Source organism: Lissotriton vulgaris, chromosome 1_1 (assembly GCF_964263255.1).
Source record: "Lissotriton vulgaris chromosome 1_1, aLisVul1.2, whole genome shotgun sequence".
Classification (NCBI taxonomy): domain Eukaryota; kingdom Metazoa; phylum Chordata; class Amphibia; order Caudata; family Salamandridae; genus Lissotriton; species Lissotriton vulgaris.
The window spans coordinates 840,335,643-840,355,909 of NC_141685.1; the positions used below are offsets into that span (position 1 = coordinate 840,335,643).

The 20,267-nt window shown below is 43.4% G+C and overlaps 1 protein-coding gene across 1 annotated transcript in view; it reads right to left on the reverse strand.

Annotated features, from left to right (window-relative positions):
- Positions 1-268: 268 nt before the first annotated feature.
- ITPA (inosine triphosphatase) overlaps positions 269-20,267 on the reverse strand; it is a 115,562-nt gene continuing 95,563 nt past the window's right edge. Inside the window, exons 5-8 of the mRNA XM_086957630.1 lie at positions 19,357-19,388; positions 13,071-13,186; positions 3,413-3,489; positions 269-1,030 (exon numbers count right to left, since the gene is read on the reverse strand). Coding sequence (XP_086813756.1) covers positions 922-1,030; positions 3,413-3,489; positions 13,071-13,186; positions 19,357-19,388 — 334 coding nt within the window. The 3' untranslated portion in view covers positions 269-921. The remainder of the gene's footprint in view (positions 1,031-3,412; positions 3,490-13,070; positions 13,187-19,356; positions 19,389-20,267) is intronic.

The following is a 20,267-nucleotide window of genomic DNA, read 5'->3' on the forward strand; positions in this document are numbered from 1 at the left end:
ATCACTTAATGTAATTCATAGCAAGGGCTAAATTGGCGATATGCACGCAGCCTCATTTGAGTGGATGCATCGCTTCTTAGGAGGGACTGATGAGAGAGCTACTGCCCCTACTTGGCACAGTGGTTGGCTGTGCACATCAACCTTCCCTGCCATGCTTCACTTAATTTAGGATTCATTTAGGATTTCTCTTGTGCTGCACAAAAAGTGATGACTATTTTTTTTCTATTGTACACAATTATAATAATTGCACATAGGCAGATTTAAGGAACCTGTTAATAAGGACATGATTTTATTGTCAACACAAAGAAAAAAAGTCTCCCGCCCCTCCCCCTTCCCTCTCCAATATGATTTTGTGGACTGACCGTTCTTCTCGAAGGTTCTGGATGAACTGCGCTAGAGGGAGGTCTCCCATTTGTCCACAGAGCAGAGCCTAATGCAGCCTTGGTTCTGACCCAAGGCATTGCTCCTTATTGATTTGAGGTGATAAAAGGCAGCCAATTATAACAGAAGATGTTGGTGATTGTGACCACAAATGAGAACTGAGCCCAGGCCAAAGCATTTTGCAGAGGATAATGATTCATTCATCCCTAACTTGAGTTTGGTTTCACTGGGTCGGCTTCAGAACTGAAAAGGCTCTATCCCATACCATTTGTTCAGCCATCCTCTGCCGCTACAGACAATTAATGTCTCAAAGGCGGATTTTGTCTTAATTCTCTAAAGAATCTATTCACCATGACCGCTACCAAGTGGCAAATTTAAATCTTGACATGAAAGTGCTGGTGGACACCACCTGCTTGGGATGCTATCTGTACTCAACAGTACTGTGGCAAATGGCTGTAAGGTAATGTTTCCATTGAAATAATGCCCGAACCACAGTGATCCCTTGTTATTCTGCTGGTGTCAACGCTTCCTCCGGTCCTATTATGACTGGGTTGGTCCATTCTGTAGAGTGAAGTAGTCAGACATCTCCTTCAGTGCTCGGTATCGGTGAGAGATTGTGTTCTTCACTGCTTTCGGCAGTTCTGCATACCTGAGGGTAAAGAGCAAAGACACAACAGTGTGAAACTGCAAGATTCAGGCAGCCAGTGTGGATGTGCATAATTCCTGCATAAAGCATCCACCGATAGCCATCATGCATGGGCACAGGGTCAGCTAGCAAAGTTGCTGACAAGTATACGCCACCTAAAGTTTCGTGCAGAATCTGCAAAAGAGGAGACCAAAAGAGAAACACCATACCCTGACACAAACACTTCCACAAAATGTCCTCAAAACTACCACACTACCGAGAAAGAGAATTTGCAAAAATAAAAAGAACTGAATGATTTTCGCCATAGAAGAAAACAATGTGGTGGAAAAGACACCAGTAGGACATTCCCTTGACCTCATGTTGTTCCCACCTAGTCCTTTACTTTGCTGGGAGATCACGAAGAAGCAGAGACTTGCTACTGTCATCAGAAAGGCTTTCCCTCGCTCTTCGTGTGGAATTGCTTGGCAAGTCTGGTGTTCTATCACCACAAAAACAGGAGAAATGCCAGCCAAATCCCAAATTCAGCACAGACTCCAACCGCTTCAATCCTGAAGCCTGGGATTAATCTTCCAGATAAAACAGCGGACACACTAAGCAACACTGCATGAAGAGCGAAGGAGAAACTTCCTGACAACGGTTTGGAATATGTATCCTGTAAGGGCCAATTATTTCACACCGTCTTTTCAATTAACTATCCTCATGAAAATGCAAGACATTTGACGCTAAAATATTGCAAAAGCGAGTCGACTACTCAACTGGAGTAATTCAATGGACAGATATGTCTGTGTAGTGCCCTAATTCATGGTTTTTCCTTGCCTTCTCATACACGTTTAATGAACTTGGTTTGTCCAGAAATGGATGACATCTATAAACAAATGTGTGATTATACAAGTATTTTGTAATTATTTTTCGACATACTGTAGATTTTTCCACACTTTTGTTTGGACTCTGTGTAAGATGGCGGAACCCCCAGACCCATAGCATGCCACCAACAAGAAGGGAGTTAGATAAACAACAGTGCTATGACAAAGAGGGAGATTTAAATCTTTGGGCAACGCCATAGGGGCCTCAAACCTGTGCCCATAGGCTAGGCCCCATTTTATCTTAAAGTTGTGATATGCATCTTCGTCAACTCCAGATGGATACTCAATTATTCTTGACTAAGATCTTTTCTTTTTCTCCGATTATGGGGTTTTAAATGCATGATAATAATAGGTGAATGGATGGTGGTAATAAAAGTTATATTACACCATTTAAAATCTTAAAATATGAAGGTGTTCTACTTGCTACCGGCTTTTTTGGTATTGATTGTAATGGTTGGAGAGTGGAAGTAGTGAGAATTCACCTCCATCCCTTCAGTTTGAAGAAAAGTACTAGAGATCCCCGCTTCAGAGCTCTACCCAGTGGGGTCACCCTGCTTTATCGGATATATACAATGAACAATATACTGAAAACCTGCTACAGAATTTAAGGTTGTACTATAAAATAATATGAACCATAAGCTTAACACATATGTATGCAAGGACAGAGCTATGCCCTCTGGGATTCCCTTTCTACTATTCAAACCTTTCATAGATTTCATAACATTTCAGCGAGGCCTCCGGACTTACCTCTTCTAAATGGCCCTTTATCTGTAACAATTCTGCTCCACTTGGTCCTCGCTTGAAGCCACCTGCTATGTGGATTTAATTCCGGCTACTCATCCTGCGATGTTGATATTCTGTCTTTTGCAGATTCCCAGCCTCGAATGCTCTGCATCCTCTGGTGAACATGTGAATGGACTGCGCTGGCATGCCCATATTCTCACTCTCCCGATAAGTGGAGGAAAGGAGTTCGAATAGTACGTTATTTTGTCCTCCCATATTGGCCGTTTTTCTGTCCCCTTTGGGAAGCCTATAAATACGGCTACTTCTATGTGGATAATGGAGAAGGGGAGACATACACGGTGCATCAGCTTTTTGACCACTGACTACCACCACCAGCAAAACCAACATCAAGCCCCACCTTCAAGCCCCCCTCACCTCCTGCCCCCTCAAAAAACACTGCCTTAATTCCTTAAACTTTCTTCATTATTAAAGCATTCAAAGGAATCTAATTACAACAATTGAATCACCCGGAGGCAGGGCCTCCCCACCAAAGATCTCCCAAATTCACCTACGCTTCAGTGCATACCACTGCTTAATTGAATCCCCTCTCCACCACATATTATGCTATGAGGCAGTGAGAACGTGGTGTCCTATGCTTTAAAATAACCAAAATACACCTAAATGAAAAAAACAAAGGTGCTCCCACCACATGGAAAACTATTGTGTGTCAAGTAAATTATTATTTTGGCGCACGCCTTTTGATCTCCCAAGAAGCAGAAGGCCAAAAACACAGACTTACGTCTCGTCAAAACCATCGGGCTGGAAGCAGGGATCCCAGCCGAAGTCCCGTGGGCCACGCGGCTCCACAATCTGCCCCTACAAATATGGCCAATGGGTGTGGAGGTAATGGAAAGAGAAAAAGGAATGCATGAGCAGCTGTCGTTGTGCTGTCACACCACTAAGTGGTGGAAATAGAGTTTATGCTTTTCACATTTCACAAAAGAGGCATTACGAAGTCTACAAAAAATGTTCATTATGCTGGCATGATCTTGTGTAATACATCATTTTCATGTTGCGCAAAATGTGCAACATTTTCAACATTTTGCACAAAATGAATCTTAGCGTGATATTTGCTCACAGGAGACTGGTTTGAGCAGAAAATCTGTTATAAAAGAAACATTTCAACCTTGAATCAGGCATTTTCTCCTCAAACTAATCAGAAGTTCAAACCTGGTACCCTACATAGCTTTGCTGTGTTAGGTATAACCTTGTAAAGAAAAGTTACCTAAGATACTGTTAAAAAGTATTTTAGATAACATGCATAATGTTAAAATATAATGGTATAATTAGGCACCTTCTCAAGTATACGCCTCAAACATGAAATGTAATTTAACACCAAATTCAAAATAAAGGGGGAAGACAGGAAAGAAAAGAAATACTGGATAACATGGACACAAAACTGAATAGTGAAAGCGATGAATTATAGAAGCAAACATTATGCAATTTTCAAACAAAAAATATTGTTGAGGGATCCCTTGCTGTTCTCAATTGTCATAATGGGTCGTATCACCAGGTAGGCGAACAGAGAAAGCACAACCCTCAGTAAAATTTTAAACAAGTTTAAGTATACAGGAAACTGAATATAGTGGTCTTACGTACCACCAGCATGCACCAATAAAGTATTCAGGATGCCAAAGAAATGAAGGACAACGTTTGAGCCATGGTGGGGCAGATAAAATAAGTGGTGTTGAGGACAAGAAGCAGGTAAACAGGGAAAGAAAGAATGGACAGGGGAGGGAGGGGGAAGAGAAGGAAAACAGAGGGAGAAAGAAATTGGAGAAAGTCGCAGGAGACCAAGAAGCGAAATGCGGAACGAAAATGGGAGAGGGAAAGTGGGCACAGTGGTTAAAAGGGAAGAAGAGAAATGGCCAAGAAAGGAAACTGAACATTTGAGATGGAAGGGGAATTGGGAAAAAGGGGGCAGAAGAAGCATCTTTATGAGAATTTGAAGCCTGCTACTATCTGAGCAGTACACGCTGGGAGGCGGGGCGGGTTAGTGCTTACTGTGATAAAACATGCTCACAAGCATGCTGTTGAGCTGTTCACATATAAGTAAATGTAAGACAATCTTTGAGGATTAGTCCAGTGTTTGTGAACGCTCCTACAGACCCTAATGTTGACCGAAAATGCAATTCTCTGCACGTAGTCGCTATTATAACATTTAGGGTCAGATCTGTGGCTAGGAAGGCCCTACAGCATTCTGGTTTCCTTCGTTCTTCCTTATTGCAGATGCAGTAGTTTATTTCATGTGAGCTACAGTACTTTTCTTTTGACAAAGTAAAGCACCCAAGGGGTAACCTTACTTAAATTTACTAGAGTCTTTTAGTCTTTTATTGTTCTCTTAAGTGTATGAGACTCATCCTCTTCTTAAACAAGCCTTGAACTGCTTTTGCTCACTATGGTAAGAGAATCAAGTTTCAAAGTAGGGTTCCCTGGTAGTCAGGGTTGGGTACTCGTACTGTGGCCCCAGGACAACAGTGGTCAACAGCTCCCCTCACAAATCCAGTACTATAATCTGATTGACTGCGGCCACAGGAACCAGGTTTCACAGTGGTAGAAAAGAGGAGTACAACAATCACTGCAAGAAGCACAATATGAAAGCCGCTCACTTGCAACCCTACAGTCCTTGCACAAGTAGGATTAACACTTGTGTCTTTTACCTGCGTTAACTGGGGAGGGCAGTCTTAGTCACTGTTAATCTTTGAGAGATAGCTCTTCGTGTATTGGTTTATTGTGAATTGATGATTAGAGAAACTTGGGGCCTTATCGGAATCTACTCCAAAGGAACAGACCCTTTAATTTAAATAGATTCATGGACTGTGGTAGAAATATTCAGAGTAACAAACTGGAACGAGGTGGATAAGAGAAGGTTTCCAAGGTACCATACGTCTTGGTTCAGTTTCACACACACAATATTTTTTATCTTGACTTCGGTGTCCCTGTTACTTGACTTCCATTGGTTAAGGAAAGCCTGCAGTGGAAGTGACGTACGCGTTGCCCATGTTCTTCCATCTAAGATTTTGTGGTTCCCTATGGCCATGGACCAGCCCCTACCCAAGCAAATTGACAGGATGTCAATTCATATTGCCTGTTTAGCTCCTCCAGCAAGGTCAATGCTGCCAGCTTGGAATCAGATCTTTGTGCAGGCTTTCAAGCTTCCGGAAGGCTTCATATCCTTCTTACCACTTTATTTAGACGTTATCTTGGGCTGCTGCCAAGCCCCATTAATCCCTACTGGTTCCGCTTGATGGGGCACTTCCCTCGCCGTGATTTGCTGTATTTACTCTTCTGGCCGGGGGACTACACATTCCTAGCCACTCTGCAGGAGTCATTTGCTTTGTGTAATATTTTGTCAGTGCCGATCCTGCGGCCATCTGTTTTACATTCTGAAAAACTAAAGGAATTCAAATGCACAGTTTATAAAGTTTGATTTACTGCCTTTTTTATCAGTGTATCTATTTTCATCAGTTTGAGCACAGTCCTAAAATAATGAGTCTTCAGGGAGGAATAGGGGTTGCGGTGGATTGAGGCAGACTTAAATAGAAACTGATCTGTAGGATAGCTGGGCAGCCTTCGCATCATGTGTGAGATACACTGACAAAGCTGTGTGCAACAAAGAGGTCAGCTGGCCATTAAGAAGTGTCTGGTCTCAGTACCATGAAGCATGTACCTCAGTATTATAGAAGGAAGGGGTTCTATATTTGGTTAGTGTTTCCAGGCTGCAGACCAGGATGAACCATTGGAGAAGTATGGGGCGGGCGCTGCTGCAGGGTTAGGACCTGGGACCCACATAGATAAATCTATTATCAGGTAAACAAGTATCTGCCCCACAGGACGTCTAGTGTGTTCAAATATAGTGAAAAAATATTTTATCTGTGTACATCATACAATCGAAACATTGATACAACGGTTAGCAAACACAACTTTATTCCTGGTACGAGCTTATAAAGCAGTTTTCCCTTTCTTTCCCCTCAGTGGCCCTCCATGGTTAAAGATGACGGCCACCATCTTACACATAAAATGTTTGGATATGGCCTTAAGAATCCTGCAATAGCAGCTGTCCCAAAAGTCCCTTCTTCCCGAGTCAGGCCAAACCTGCTCAGAACACTATCCATATCCCAACAGAGAACGGGGTTCTAGGACTGGGCGGCAGTGACCTGTGATGTCAGAAAACATCCTCCACAATTGCTAGACAAGATGATCCAAAACAACTATGGTTCACCCGCAATTGCAGCAGAAGGGGTCACTTTAGTGGATTCAGCACATAGCGGAGGACAGGCGCAAGGGACTTGTGAGAGGTTTTCTCAAGCCAAACCTAAACAAATTGACTCCATCTGGCGTAGCTATTGTTCGATCATGGACACGCTGCAATAAGAAACCAAATCCCAACTTTAAGGAGCCAACTGCTACCTCCACAATAAGCTAATTTGCTCTCCAATTTGCTCTTTTCAACACATTGCTTGAACAGTACAGATTCCCCTTTTCTGATCAACCTGCGTCCGTGGAGATGAGTAGCCCAAAGATGTGTCTTTTTAAATAAAACCTGTAGTTTTGATTTAGGAGTGAGTTTTTATTATTAATCTGCCCTCTTGGACAGTGCTCGCCTGGAAGGTCAGATATTTACCTCCAGTTTTCGCTGTGTTGTAATCGGCTCTGAAGAGATCACATTTCTCTTTCTCCCTAATCCCTTTCTACAGGCTATTCCCTCCTCCATATCTCCTTTACTCACCCAGACCTCAACTTACTACTATGATCTCTCAATTAACATTGCTGGTTTTCTTCCCTCTTCTATCCTTACATTACTCTATCCAATTCAACTAACAAACTCACATGTCCTCCACTTAAATTAACTTGTACCTCCCTCTATAAATATTATACTCATATTTCCCTATACTAATCCACCACTAATCCTTTTGGGTTCCAGAGTAGCACGCTACTCGCTGAAAAGCGCTTTGACGCCTCGTCAGGGGTAGTAAGCGCTATATAAGGAATATGCTACTTACCAGTATGCATCTGTTCTTGGCATGTAGGGCTGCTGACATTCATATCTGTGCATCGATCGCCGCCTAGTGTTGGGTCCGGATGATTGCACATTGTTGTCCTGGAAGAGTCTTCGAAGTATCACAAGATAGGTGGCTCCTCCCCTGGACTACAATGCGCATGGGCATCCTCTCCATCCGCAGATTGTTTTTCGCCATTGTGGCAGAGATGGAGTAGGGTACGGTAAGAGATGTCCATGCAAGAAAGTAAGAATGAATGCTACAGCTGCGACAGGCACCGGGGAGGAGGGTGGGCGATATGAATGTCAGCAGCCCTACATGCCAAGAACAGATGCATACTGGTAAGTAGCATATTCCATTCGAGGCATGTGGGCTGCTGAATTCATATCTGTGCATAGAATGTATAGCAGTCTCTCCCCTAGAGGTGGCTACCTGTGCCAGCTGCAGCAGTCTGAAACAGAGTTTTTAGAACAGCCTGTCCTACAGCAGCTTGCTGTTTGGAATGTACATCAACACAATAGTGTTTTGTGAAAGTATGTATGGTAGACCATGTGGCTGCTCTACATATTTCCTCTAGAGGAATGTTTCCTAGGAAAGCCATGGATGCCCCTAGTTTGTGTGTAGAATGCGCTCTTGGGGGAACTGTTAAAGTGCGTTTTGCTTTTAGATAACATATTTGAATGCACTTAACTATCCATTAAGTATGAGCGCAAAATCCGTACCGCTCGCGGATTTTGCGAATTTTCGGTAAATTTGCGAACTCCCGCGAATTTACCGCGAATTCGCAAATCCGCGAGCGGCGGATTCCGGGGGCAAAAGTTGAAGCCTGGCTGGCCTGTCAACTTGTAACTATTTTAGGATGGCGCCGGCAAGCTGCCAGCGCCATCCTAAAATAGTTACTAAGTTAGCTTCAACAGGAAGCTCTAATAGATAAAATAAAGCAGGTGCTCGCACCTGCTTTATTTTATCTATTAGAGCTTCCTGTTGAAGCTAATTTAGTAAGTATTTTAGGATGGCGCTGGCAGCTTGCCGGCGCCATCCTAAAATAGTTACAACATGCCCTTCCTGTGAGCCCAAAAACAATCGTGAGCGTCGTTGAGGCAGGTGTGCCTTCTTCACAAATCTACCGTGGAAAATCAGCTGTGATGCTGGATAGAGGCTTTTGCATCCTTGACTTTCACGAGCGCAATACCCGTGCTGTTTCTGTGACCAGGAGCTTATTTCTCTTCATCTGCTGAACTGATCTTTCTCTGACCTTTTATACACACTAGAAGCATGTGTGAACTCGCATGGTAGCCCTGCCCGTTTGGCCCCGCCCACACACTCGCGGTTTGCACCGTCTGCCCGCCATTCACCCACTATGATGGACAGCTCACTCAAGGGACCCCTGCGCCCGTCGGGGCGATTGCATAGTAACACACACATGGTCGCTCGAACTAGTTGATGCTCAAATTCAGTGACTCATTCATTAGCCCAAAAACAATCGTGAGCGTCGTCGAGGCTGGACAGGTGTGCCTTCTTCCCAACTCTACCGTGGAAAATCAGCTGTGATGCTGGATAGAGGCTTTTGCATCCTTGACTTTCACGAGCGCAGTACCCGTGCTGTTTCTGTGACCAGGAGCTTATTTCTCTTCATCTGCTGAACTGATCTTTCTCTGACCTTTTATACACGCTAGAAGCATGTGTGAACTCGCATGGTAGCCCTGCCCGTTTGGCCCCGCCCACACACTCGCGGTTTGCACCGTCTGCCCGCCATTCACCCACTATGATGGACAGCTCACTCAAGGGACCCCTGCGCCCGTCGGGGCGATTGCATAGTAACACACACATGGTCGCTCAAACTAGTTGATGCTCAAATTCAGTGACTGCACTCGCATGGAAGCCCCGCCCCAAATTCGCGGATCCGCAAATCCGCGGATTTTGCGGATCCACGATCCGCAAATCCGCAAAATCCGCGGATCGTGGATCCGCAAAATTCGCCCATGCTTACTATCCATCTGGCTAACCCAGATTTAGAAATGGGGTTACCTTTGTGTTGTGGTGAAAAGGCAACAAACAACTGTTTAGTCTTCCTAAAATCCTTAGTTCTATCAATGTAGTATAGAAGAGCTCTTTTGACATCTAGTGTGTGTAGAGCCCTTTCAGGTACTGACTGTGGATTTGGAAAGAACACTGGCAGTTCTATTGTCTGATTGATATGAAAATGGGATACCACTTTTGGCATAAATTTAGGGTTCGTTCTAAGAACTACCCTATTTGCATGTATTTGGATGAATGGCTCTTGAATAGTTAGGGCTTGCAGCTCGCTAACTCTTTTAAGCGAAGTAATCGCTACAAGAAAAGCAACCCTCCATGTTAGAAATTGTAATTCACAGGAATGCAACGGTTCAAATGGTGGTCCCATTAGTCTGGTTAAAACGATGTTTAGGTTCCAGACAGGTGAAGGTGGGTGTTTGGGGGGGATTATTTGTTTGAGTCCCTCCATGAATGCTTTAATTGCAGGCACTCTAAACAGCGAAAGATGCTGCCTGTTCTGAAGATAAGCTGCAATGGCAGCTAAGTGTATTCTTATAGATGAATAAGCTAGATTGCAACGATGTAGGTGAAAAAGATACAAATGATATTTTGCATTGAAGCATCTAGTGGGTTTATGTCATTGTTATTACAGTAAATGACAAAACGCTTCCACTTTGCAGCGTAACATGCTCTGGTAGTAGGTCTTCTTGCCTCCTTGATAATGTTCATACAGTCAGGAGGTAAGTTTAGGTACCCAAACTCTAAGACTTCAGGAGCCAGATTGCAAGGTTCAGTTGTTGCGGATCTGGGTGCTGTATGTCTCCATTGCTCTGAGTGAGAAGAGTGGGTGTTAGCCACAGTCTTTGATGAGGCACCACGGAAAGTTCTAGAAAAGTTGTGTACCATGGTTGCCTCGCCCATGTTGGAGCAAGCTGGATTAGTGTCAGTGAATGCTGCCGTAGTTTGCGTGCCACTAGCGGTATTAACGGTGCTGGGGGAAAAGCGTGTTAGGCATAGTTGGTTTTATAGGCTCAAATAGAATAGGTTAAGTAGAACAGTCCCTTTTCTTTTTGAGTGGGATGATATAAGTCTCTTTATCAGTTTCTGGTCTGATTTTTCTCTTGTAGAGAGTGACTTTGCCAGAGTTAGGGTCAATGTAAAGTTTTGACTGTTCTTCTGATGAGGGGTCTGGATATAAGATCTCCTGCTCAGTAGTCCTTGGCTTTTTTCCCAATGTCTTTGGCTTTGTTTGTTTTGGTTCGATCCCGGTCTTTTGGTCGACCGCCTTTGTTTTAAAGGAAGTTGGTAGGCCAAATTTGATTGGTCCGAAAGCCCTCAGTGTTAAAACAGTCTTTGTAGGTTGTGCCTGTTTTTTTTGGAGCCGATGTTTTTATCGTTTCGACGTTCTTTGTCGGGTCGATAGTACCCTTATGACCTTGTGGCGTCTTCGGAACCTGTGGTTTTGGACCGATGCTTTGCGGTCTCGGCTCGATGGCCTTCTTCGGGTCGATTTTCTTCGGCTCGATCGTCTTCGGTTGCACAGCCATTGCTTTTTCGACTCTTTTTGGAGTGGATATAGGTGCGTTGGCCCTCGGCTCGACGACCCTTGTGTTCGACTCCGATGGATCGACATAGTTTGGTCCGAAGACCGTATTGTCGACGATCTTCTTTGGGATCGACTCCGATGGATCGACGTAGTTTGGTCCGAAGACTGTGTAGTCGATCAGTTTCGGTTTTGTTTTTGGTTCCATAACTTTCCGTTTCGATATCAACAATTTCGGGTAATGTGGATACGATGGCTCTTTTCTAATATTCTTCGCCGAGCAGTATCGCGGGGCTATAGAATGGATTTCGAGATCTTGGCTAAGGCCTTCCGGCGATGCCTCGACCTGAGCCTGTGGAACCATAGAAGTGTATGTTTGGGGCGTCGTACTTCCGGTTGGCCCCGTTTCATCACTGGAGTCGTCTTCGATGGCTCCGATCCCTTGTTTGTCATCTCCTACCTCGACAATGTCTTCTCCTTCGTCGACATAGTAGTTGGAGTCATGCTCTGAATCTTGATCCGACTGTTGATCTGATTCTTCGGCTTCGACGAGATCTTCTTCATCGTCAAAGATATTTTTCGGCTCTGGTGCTGGTTTCTGCATGATTAGCCTAGCGGCCCGTCGAATCCGAAGTGTCTTTTTGGATCGAAATTGGGCACAGGCTAGGCAGTCGGCTTCATTATGTTCCGGAGATAAACACTTGTTACATACAGGGTGTTTATCTATATGTGGGTATTTAGAGTTACAAGAAGGGCATCTTTTAAATGGACTTCGTTCCATCGACGACTGGTCCCTTTGGCGTCGAGAAGGCCCGCGGCCCAATTCGACGTCCTGAGTTGAATAAACTGTAAATAAAGCTGTCGGCACCGATCGAAAACAATACCGACGAGTCCGAAGGCCTTTTAGAAAAGTTTTTTTAGATTCCGAACTTCGAGTAAAGGAAAGTACATCCGAACCCAATGGCGGAAAAAAAACAATCTGAGGATGGAGAGGATGCCCATGCGCACTGTAGTCCAGGGGAGGAGCCACCTATCTTGTGATACTTCGAAGACTCTTCCAGGACAACAATGTGCAATCATCCGGACCCAACACTAGGCGGCGATCTATGCACAGATATGAATTCAGCAGCCCACATGCCTCGAACATAAAATTACAAAACAAATCACATAAGTCCCTAATTGTATTACCCAAAAAGAACCTTGAAGAATAACTACATTTGAGACAACTTATATATGTTTTGGGGTTGCTGGATGTGTGCAGTTCGCCATGACCATATGAGCCTGCTCAGTGGATTGCAAAGCTGAGACTGACATTCTAACACAGGCGACATGTCTCAAATAGGATGTCTTGCTATATAAAGATGCTCAATCGTGCAGCCTGATCAGTCTTATGGTAACTGGGAGGGATGCAAAAGGGGTTTAGAGCTGGAATGCACTGCAGATCAAGGCTGGCAAGTGACCAAAGTACAGTGTGTGGAGGAGAGGAGGGTCGCAGTACTGACATGGAAAGGCCTGCAGGTTTTGACAGGTGATAGTTGGCCAGTGTGGGAGCCTGAGTCGGAGATCAAAAGGGGGGGATTGCTTTCTAGGGACCAGGTGAGCTAGAGATATTATACAGAGCTTTAATGCTGAAAAGAAAGGTAGGGACCATTGCCTGTGGTCTTTAAGGGAGGTTGGGTTTGAGACATGAACAATAAAGTGGACTGAAATAGTATTTAGAGCCAACCGGCTTCCTAAAGCTCTACGTACTATTAAAACATATACATGGTGCAATACATGGTGTATTAATGGTAGACAAAACTAAGTTTTAATGAAAAGGACAGGCTGTTTATACATACCAGAGTTTTACCTCTGAACAGCTGCACAGGGTCCTCCATCTGTCCGCTGCTGTATGCAAAAGTGCATAGTGCATATGCTGATTTATCTTCAAATCCCGCTAGCAGCTTGTGCAGACCTGATAAGAGGGCAAGGTTTAGGAATTTATGCTTGAAAAGAAAGCCTATCCAAACACGCAGCATTAGTGGCACAGTAAAACAGAACCCACCCCAACTTGATAAAGCAGAGACCTGAGGCTCACCAGTGCCTATAAGCACACACTGTTCCACCAGCCGTGAGCTCTCATGTGCCAACAGGCCAGGCCTTGCTCCATCTGCGCAGATGGACAACGGCTAATTTCATCTCTACAGACTGCCTAAGCTCCACCAGTGAAAGTACGCTACTTTTTCTTTCACTTAATAGAATGGCCAGCCAGTGACCTCCAACTATTTCCAAGGGAAGTCTATAAGTGTAGATCTAGAGTGGGATAGACATTGGTTCAACTTCTGCAGACACCATGGTCACCTGAGAACCAGAATGATTCCAATTGCAACATGCGTAGAAAGTGCCAATAACTCAACATCAATGATCAACCTAACTCATGTGCATAATGTGTGCTATTTCTCACCACCTGTACTCATACACCACACTCATCACTTAGTATTTGTCCTCTTCACTCATCTCTGGTCTTGCACCTTACTCGTCCTCCTCGCTGATCACCTGTCTTCAGTGGTCGTCTGGTCATTGGCTCTCACTCATTAGTCCAGAACTTCGTATGTCCTCATAACTTATCACCGATTCTCCTCATTCATAGATTTTTGTTTTCCTAACTCTGTCTTATGTGCTCTTCCAACCCATCCTTTCCACTTGTACTTCTCATTCTCCATACCTGGAACCCAATTGCACGCTGCACACAGTTGTGGTGTGTGGAAGGATTCATGATTGTGTAAGTATCACTGGGGTTGCTGGGAACATAAAGTCCTCTACATAGTTCAGTTGCTGGTAGCAGGGGAAGGTAGGAGGTTCTTTAGCAATGACAAATGAGATGCTCCTTGAAGAGACAAGTTGTTATCCGCTTTAAAAAATGTATGAACAAGCATGATCAGTGTAGGTTATTCTGGATCATGGATGCTGACCTCAACTGAACTAGCCTTCAATAATTTCTTTTTGAGGTCTCACCTACCAGAGATTTTAGCGGTCTGTAGACGAAACCCTCTTGTGGATAAAACTAGCCCCTTACAGTAGTATTAGATCCCAGCCCTTGCTTACTATTGGCAGGCATTATTGTCAATCAAATCCTTGTTCCTTAATCAATGGCTTGACTTGATCTTCTTATAGTTTGTCTCTCCCACTGAGCATTGCTTCTTTGCCAACCTTTTATAAGACAACTTGTATTCTTCCACTGCTCACATTTAGGAAACTGCTTTTTTCAGCACTGTATGAGTGCACGTTTTCTAGCTCACTCTCTCATGCCTGCTGTGTCACCCCCTACATCCACACACCACAATCTGGGTTGCTCTTTCTTCCCAGCCTCCCATGGTTGTCCATTGCTTTCCACCCACTTCTCCCCACCAACCAGAGTTTTCGTTATAAGATTTTTAAAATTCCTTCCCGTAGGAGCCCAGCCCCAAGGCCCTCCATTGCTCCCCGCATTTTATATGGTGTGGTGTAAGGACTTAGCTTTAAGATGAACATTTTTGTACAATGCCCCGATGTGAATTTATACTATAATTAGTTTGTGATTATGAATAAAACCAGATTTATTTCCAATACCTATCTGTGATAATGCTACACACTGAACTATAAATGTACGGTGAATTGATGACTACAGATTATATACACAGGAGTTATTCCTTGGTAGTTGCAATTAATAAGCTGTTCTTTTATTCCTTGAGGTAATTTCTTTATCCCTATTAGAGGTTTCTTTGTTTCACATAGCGTCATTTCATAGGCGCTTGCATACATCATCATGCATGCACACATGCATGAAATGAAAGCAACCACCAGCAGTAGCTGCATCATAGTGCCATTTCTTTTCCTTTTTTGTCTTTCTTTTGGGCGATGTACAGCATTGACAAAAAGCGGCATTGGCAAACAGCCTTGGCAAAGCCAATGGGTCCAAATGGCGAGTACTGATGACTTAGCCATTACATGTTCCAACCTGTGATTTCTCTTACAGCAATGTCTTTGCTTTTAGTGCTATGCTAGCCTCATGGAATGGAGAGGTTTTCTTGTCACACAGGGTGGTGCCTAGTTTGTTACTGCCTGTGGATAACACATACATTCTTGAATATGATGCAGACCTTCAGAGACAGCCAGGACAGGCTGTGAATGGTGTTTCCATTTATGAGTCGAGCGGAAGCGCACAAGATGCTCTTTAGTAAGGATCAAGAATGTGGATGAGTGAACCGTTATCATCTAAGAAAGAGAGACTCGAAGCCTGGATTCTGTTTCTGAAGACTTCGGCAGTGGATGGTTTTACTTTAACACGAAGTCTCTTTCTGGCAATGTTTTCTCCTAATTTATCCTCATTACTGATTGGTCCTCTTCACTCGCCATTTGTCGTCACTAATCGCATATTGCTCTAGCTCATCACTGAACACTAGTCCTGCCCCCTTTCCACTCGTACCCCTCTGGCACAGACCGGACATGGGACAAAAAAGGAAACACCATTCCCAGCCACGCCCATATGAATGAACTTAGCAACACCATCTCAGAAGTCCTATTACCATTCTGCTGGATCCTTTACACTAGAAGACCCTGGTGATATGCTCTGCAGGTGCTCCTCACTGGACAAAAAGAAAAAGAAAAAACTACCTTTGGCGAAAGAGCCATTTTTAAGTGATGTGATAAGCATTTGAATAGTATAATTTTTTCCCCTTGGTATGGCCTCAAAGCAAGTTTACCAGTCTGATGACTTTTCACATGGTTACTAGGGCACCATCACCGTCCCGGATTTAGCAGGTAATGATGTATTACAGGTAAGTACTGTGTATTGGTCACATTCTCATTAGATCTCAATGTCTTATTCATTTGATTTTGGGTGCATGACTGTGTTCCATCAGTATTATGTGTGGGGGAGAGGTGTGTGTGTTTTGCTGGATAGCAATTACTGTTAGATACTGTGATAGCCGTGGTGTTTGGGTCCTGTTAGATGTACGTTTTGAGCTCCATCCAATGTGTTCTATTAGAGGCCGAGTGCGGCATATCATGGTGGGAAGCCAGCTATATGGCAAGTGCACTGTGATGGATGTATCCAAGGTGTTCTGTCTAACATGTTCAGTTGAATGTTTGAATGCGTATGCGGTCTCACACCACTGAGTACTATTGTTACATCTGCAATAGCTGGCTAAAGAAGGTCATCTTGGCTGTATCGGATTATGTGACATGATCCATCTAATATGTGCTGTTTGTATCTTATGGGACCCATGCAGATAGTACAAAATAGAAAAGATGGCTATTAATGCCTTATGAACAGCACTGAATACATACAATTATGTACAATACCAAGCCTCAGTAATAAGCACATATGATATTGCTATCTCCTAGTGCACCTACCCAGTGATGAGGTGGGTCGCTGTTTGATATTTTTAATCATTTGACACACATAGTTCTTCATAATTAGGTCACTACAGTACCAACAAATATCTAAATTGGCATAGCCCTACTCGCTCACTCTAATTTCCCCGTGTTAGTATCAAGTCCATAAATTACGTTTGAAACGGTTAATTTTTAGTCCTGCCAGTTGGGGGGTTATTCCCAAAATGTTTTTTTTAAATATGGGTTTTAAATTTCACTGATCCCAGAGAATAAGACGTTGTCAGCATCTAGGAGTGTACTTTGTTCTGATCTCCAAGAACAAGAACTACAGAATGCCAAAAATGCTGCAGCCGGATTGGTCCTCGACATCCCCCGCTGCAGCAACATAACACAACACCTCCGACAAGTCTACTGGCTCCCACTGAACAAGAGAATCACCTACAAGCTCCTCACACATGCCTACAAAGCTTTCCATGAAGTAGGACTAGCATATCTGAACCACTGCCTTGCGATCCACGTACCCGCCAGACACCTTCCAAGACCAGAACCAGAGGAAGATCCTTCTCCTACCTCACTATCAAGACCTGGAACACCCTACCCCTCCACCTCAGGCAATCCCGATGACCCAATTCAGGAAGGACCTCAAGACCTGGCTCTTCAACTGAACTCCCACGCCCAGACGAATCAGCAGCCCCCCTGAGCCGTGAGACCCTCACGGGTAAGTATTTGCGTTATATAAACTCCTGATTGATTTATTGACAACAACAACAGAAATGTGGTGGGGGACTGCTTGAAATAATCTCACCACTGGTAATCCCTCTTGGTCACATTCAAATCCATCCTTGACTTCCGTCAGAGGGTTCCCCTCCCAAAATTGCTCCTCTTATGGCAGTGGAGAAATGTCTGCTGCAGTGACAGTAAACTCACATTGCAACATAATTTCTTTCACCACAGTGACAGACACAAATTATGCCCAACTTTATAGATCACCCTTTCAGTCACGAAAGTACATTGGAAAGTTTCGATTTTATAATTGCCCACTGACAGTGACTTAAGCAACAATCTTCTGTTTTTTTCCCCTCCAAAAATGTCTTTATTTGTATAGGATGGAGGATTACAAAGATTTGGATTTATTTTTGACATTAGTTACCAACAACGTATCGCAAAACTGTTACTCAGAAAGATCTAGAGTCTATCATCAAGGCTCTAGAGACTGCACAATTTGGGACTGGAAAGAGGACTGCTTTGGGGCTCACCTCCGTTAACCCTCAACACTGTCATATGATTGACAGTTAGCACCACTTAAGACCTGCAAGGTGGGAGATCAGAGACAGACGTGCAAGGAGGCTCTTCTCCAGGTAGAGAAACATTACAGGATGACTTAATGCCAAATTTGCATTTCTGTCATTGAAGATATCGCTCGTGAGCAAGAAGGAATTTGACTTAACTGTTATGGACATGCCCATTTTGGCTGATTCCAAGTGTACTTGTGGCAAGGCTTCTTTAAGTTGTGCAGGATTATATACAACCTCAGTTATTCAAGAGTGAGTTTAATGCTCTGACCCCATAGTCACTAGTGCTAGGTTACTTCCAAGAATAATCACTTTTTTTAAAACTATGTGACGAGACATGGGGTCCAGGAAGCTAGCAAAGGAGGGCCGAGAATAGCGTTCTGGCAACCTACAAGACAAAAGTCTCCCCGGGAATCCGATGTCAATTAACTGCAAAGAGGCATTGCACCATTTATGAGATTGTAATCCATACTGCTAAACTATAAAATGCTCCCCATGCTTGAACACATGGCCTTCATTACAGATGGATTCACTGCCAATGCAGCTTTGAGAGAAAGCTGGTGTACGTTATACAATGATTACTGACCACCACTGTAGGAAAGTGCTCCAGGTATTGGACGGTATGTGGTGTTTCATTCGTAAAATAAGTAGTTGTGTATATTTTAGGAATGAAGCCAAATGTTTAATCTTGTGGAACCACAATGATTGGAAATTCTCTGCTGCAATGAGCCACATTATATAGGGAATTCTTTTGGGTTCTAGTTCCCCAGACGCATCGTTTGTCCTCAACCTCTCCAGGCCCATTTCCAAAAACTCACCACCTCAGTGCCACTTTGATCTAGTCTCATGGCCCAGAGGGCAGATCTGGCATTGGGCTGTTGGTCCCTGTCCATCTCTGGCCTCGAAATATGAACAGCATACTAGATCTGCAACAAACTTTGGTTTACAAATGTGTCTGTGCCACAACCTCTGGATGGAAAATGCAGTCTTGTCCCTAGTTTCAGGTTCTAATCTAGACCATAACTCTGCTCCGTGGTCTGGGTTCCAGATCACAAATTTGTCATCTCTGGATAGCAAACGAACAATGTAATATTTGGCCTACTGCAACCTAGACAATACTTGAATCTCATGGTTCTAGAGGCTCTTCTATGCCATTCTCTCAGATGCAAACTTCTCTCTTCTATATTTTGCATTTGTAATTATGGTCTCATTTTGCTCAATTTTAGGGATCCATCCTCCATTTTGACATCAGGTTCTGGGTTCCCAGTGCCTTTTTATCCCCGTTAGGTCTTCTGCATTGAAAGCGGAGTTCTAAATTCTACCTGTGCTAGCCACTTGGTTATGGATCACTGCCCCCTCTCTCCACTCCTAATTGATCAGAGTGTGGGGGATTTACAGGAAGAGAGTAATCGTTTTAAACAAACTAAAGACGAGGAACATTAATGTAAAAAATAATGTGTTGAAAAGCAGGGCTTACCTTCTGGCTTCAGCTTTTCTAGGAACCATTTTCTGAAAAAAACGAACAGGATATTTTGTTAGCATACAACACAACTTGAATAATTACTTTTGAATTTATTTTACCAATAGGAAGAATATTTATTTTTCTATAATGCTCACAACAAATATTCTTTTTTACAACCTGAAACTGATGCTGGACAATACTGCAGAAACAGACCAAGACAATTGTATTTCCACCATCAAAGAGGATTAAATAGATTAGCAAATCCACTCTCGCCACCAAGCACATTTAAAACCTCACTAAGCTCCTAAATTTGAACAGCAGAGCATAAGCGCATGCACCTAACGTACTGCTTTGTTTATGAAACACTTTTTTGGTAGAGTTCCTATAAAGATTAGATTTTTTTACGTCATTTATTATAACATTTTATTGAACGCTGTTAGCATTAGACTGAGCATAGTTCACCTATATATTCTACTCGACCATAGGAGCTGATGGTGTTCTTTAAAGTTCATCTAAGGCAGATATCCCTACCACCAACTCTATAAACGCTCTTCATACTAGCGGATTGCAAGATGCGAGGGCCCAGAGTAGTCAGATCTGTCAAAGTAACAATTTGCTCAAGGCCACATAGATACTCCTGCATCATTAGAAGTATGGCAGTATCTGCAAAAATGTCCAGTAACTTGGAGACTTTACTAAGGTATCCAACTAAATAGCCAAATGTGACTAATTTAATACCTTTGTGACGGAGGACAGCTGTATTTTGTTAGTAGCCCTACACTGCAGCTATGTGTTTAATTATACATGAAAACAGCACGTTTCTTGTCCCAGACACTAAAGTCAACCTGCTCTAGTACTCACCTGTGGGGCCGTACACATTGGCCGAACCTTTTTTAAAACAGTTTAACTGTGTGCATGCATTGCAA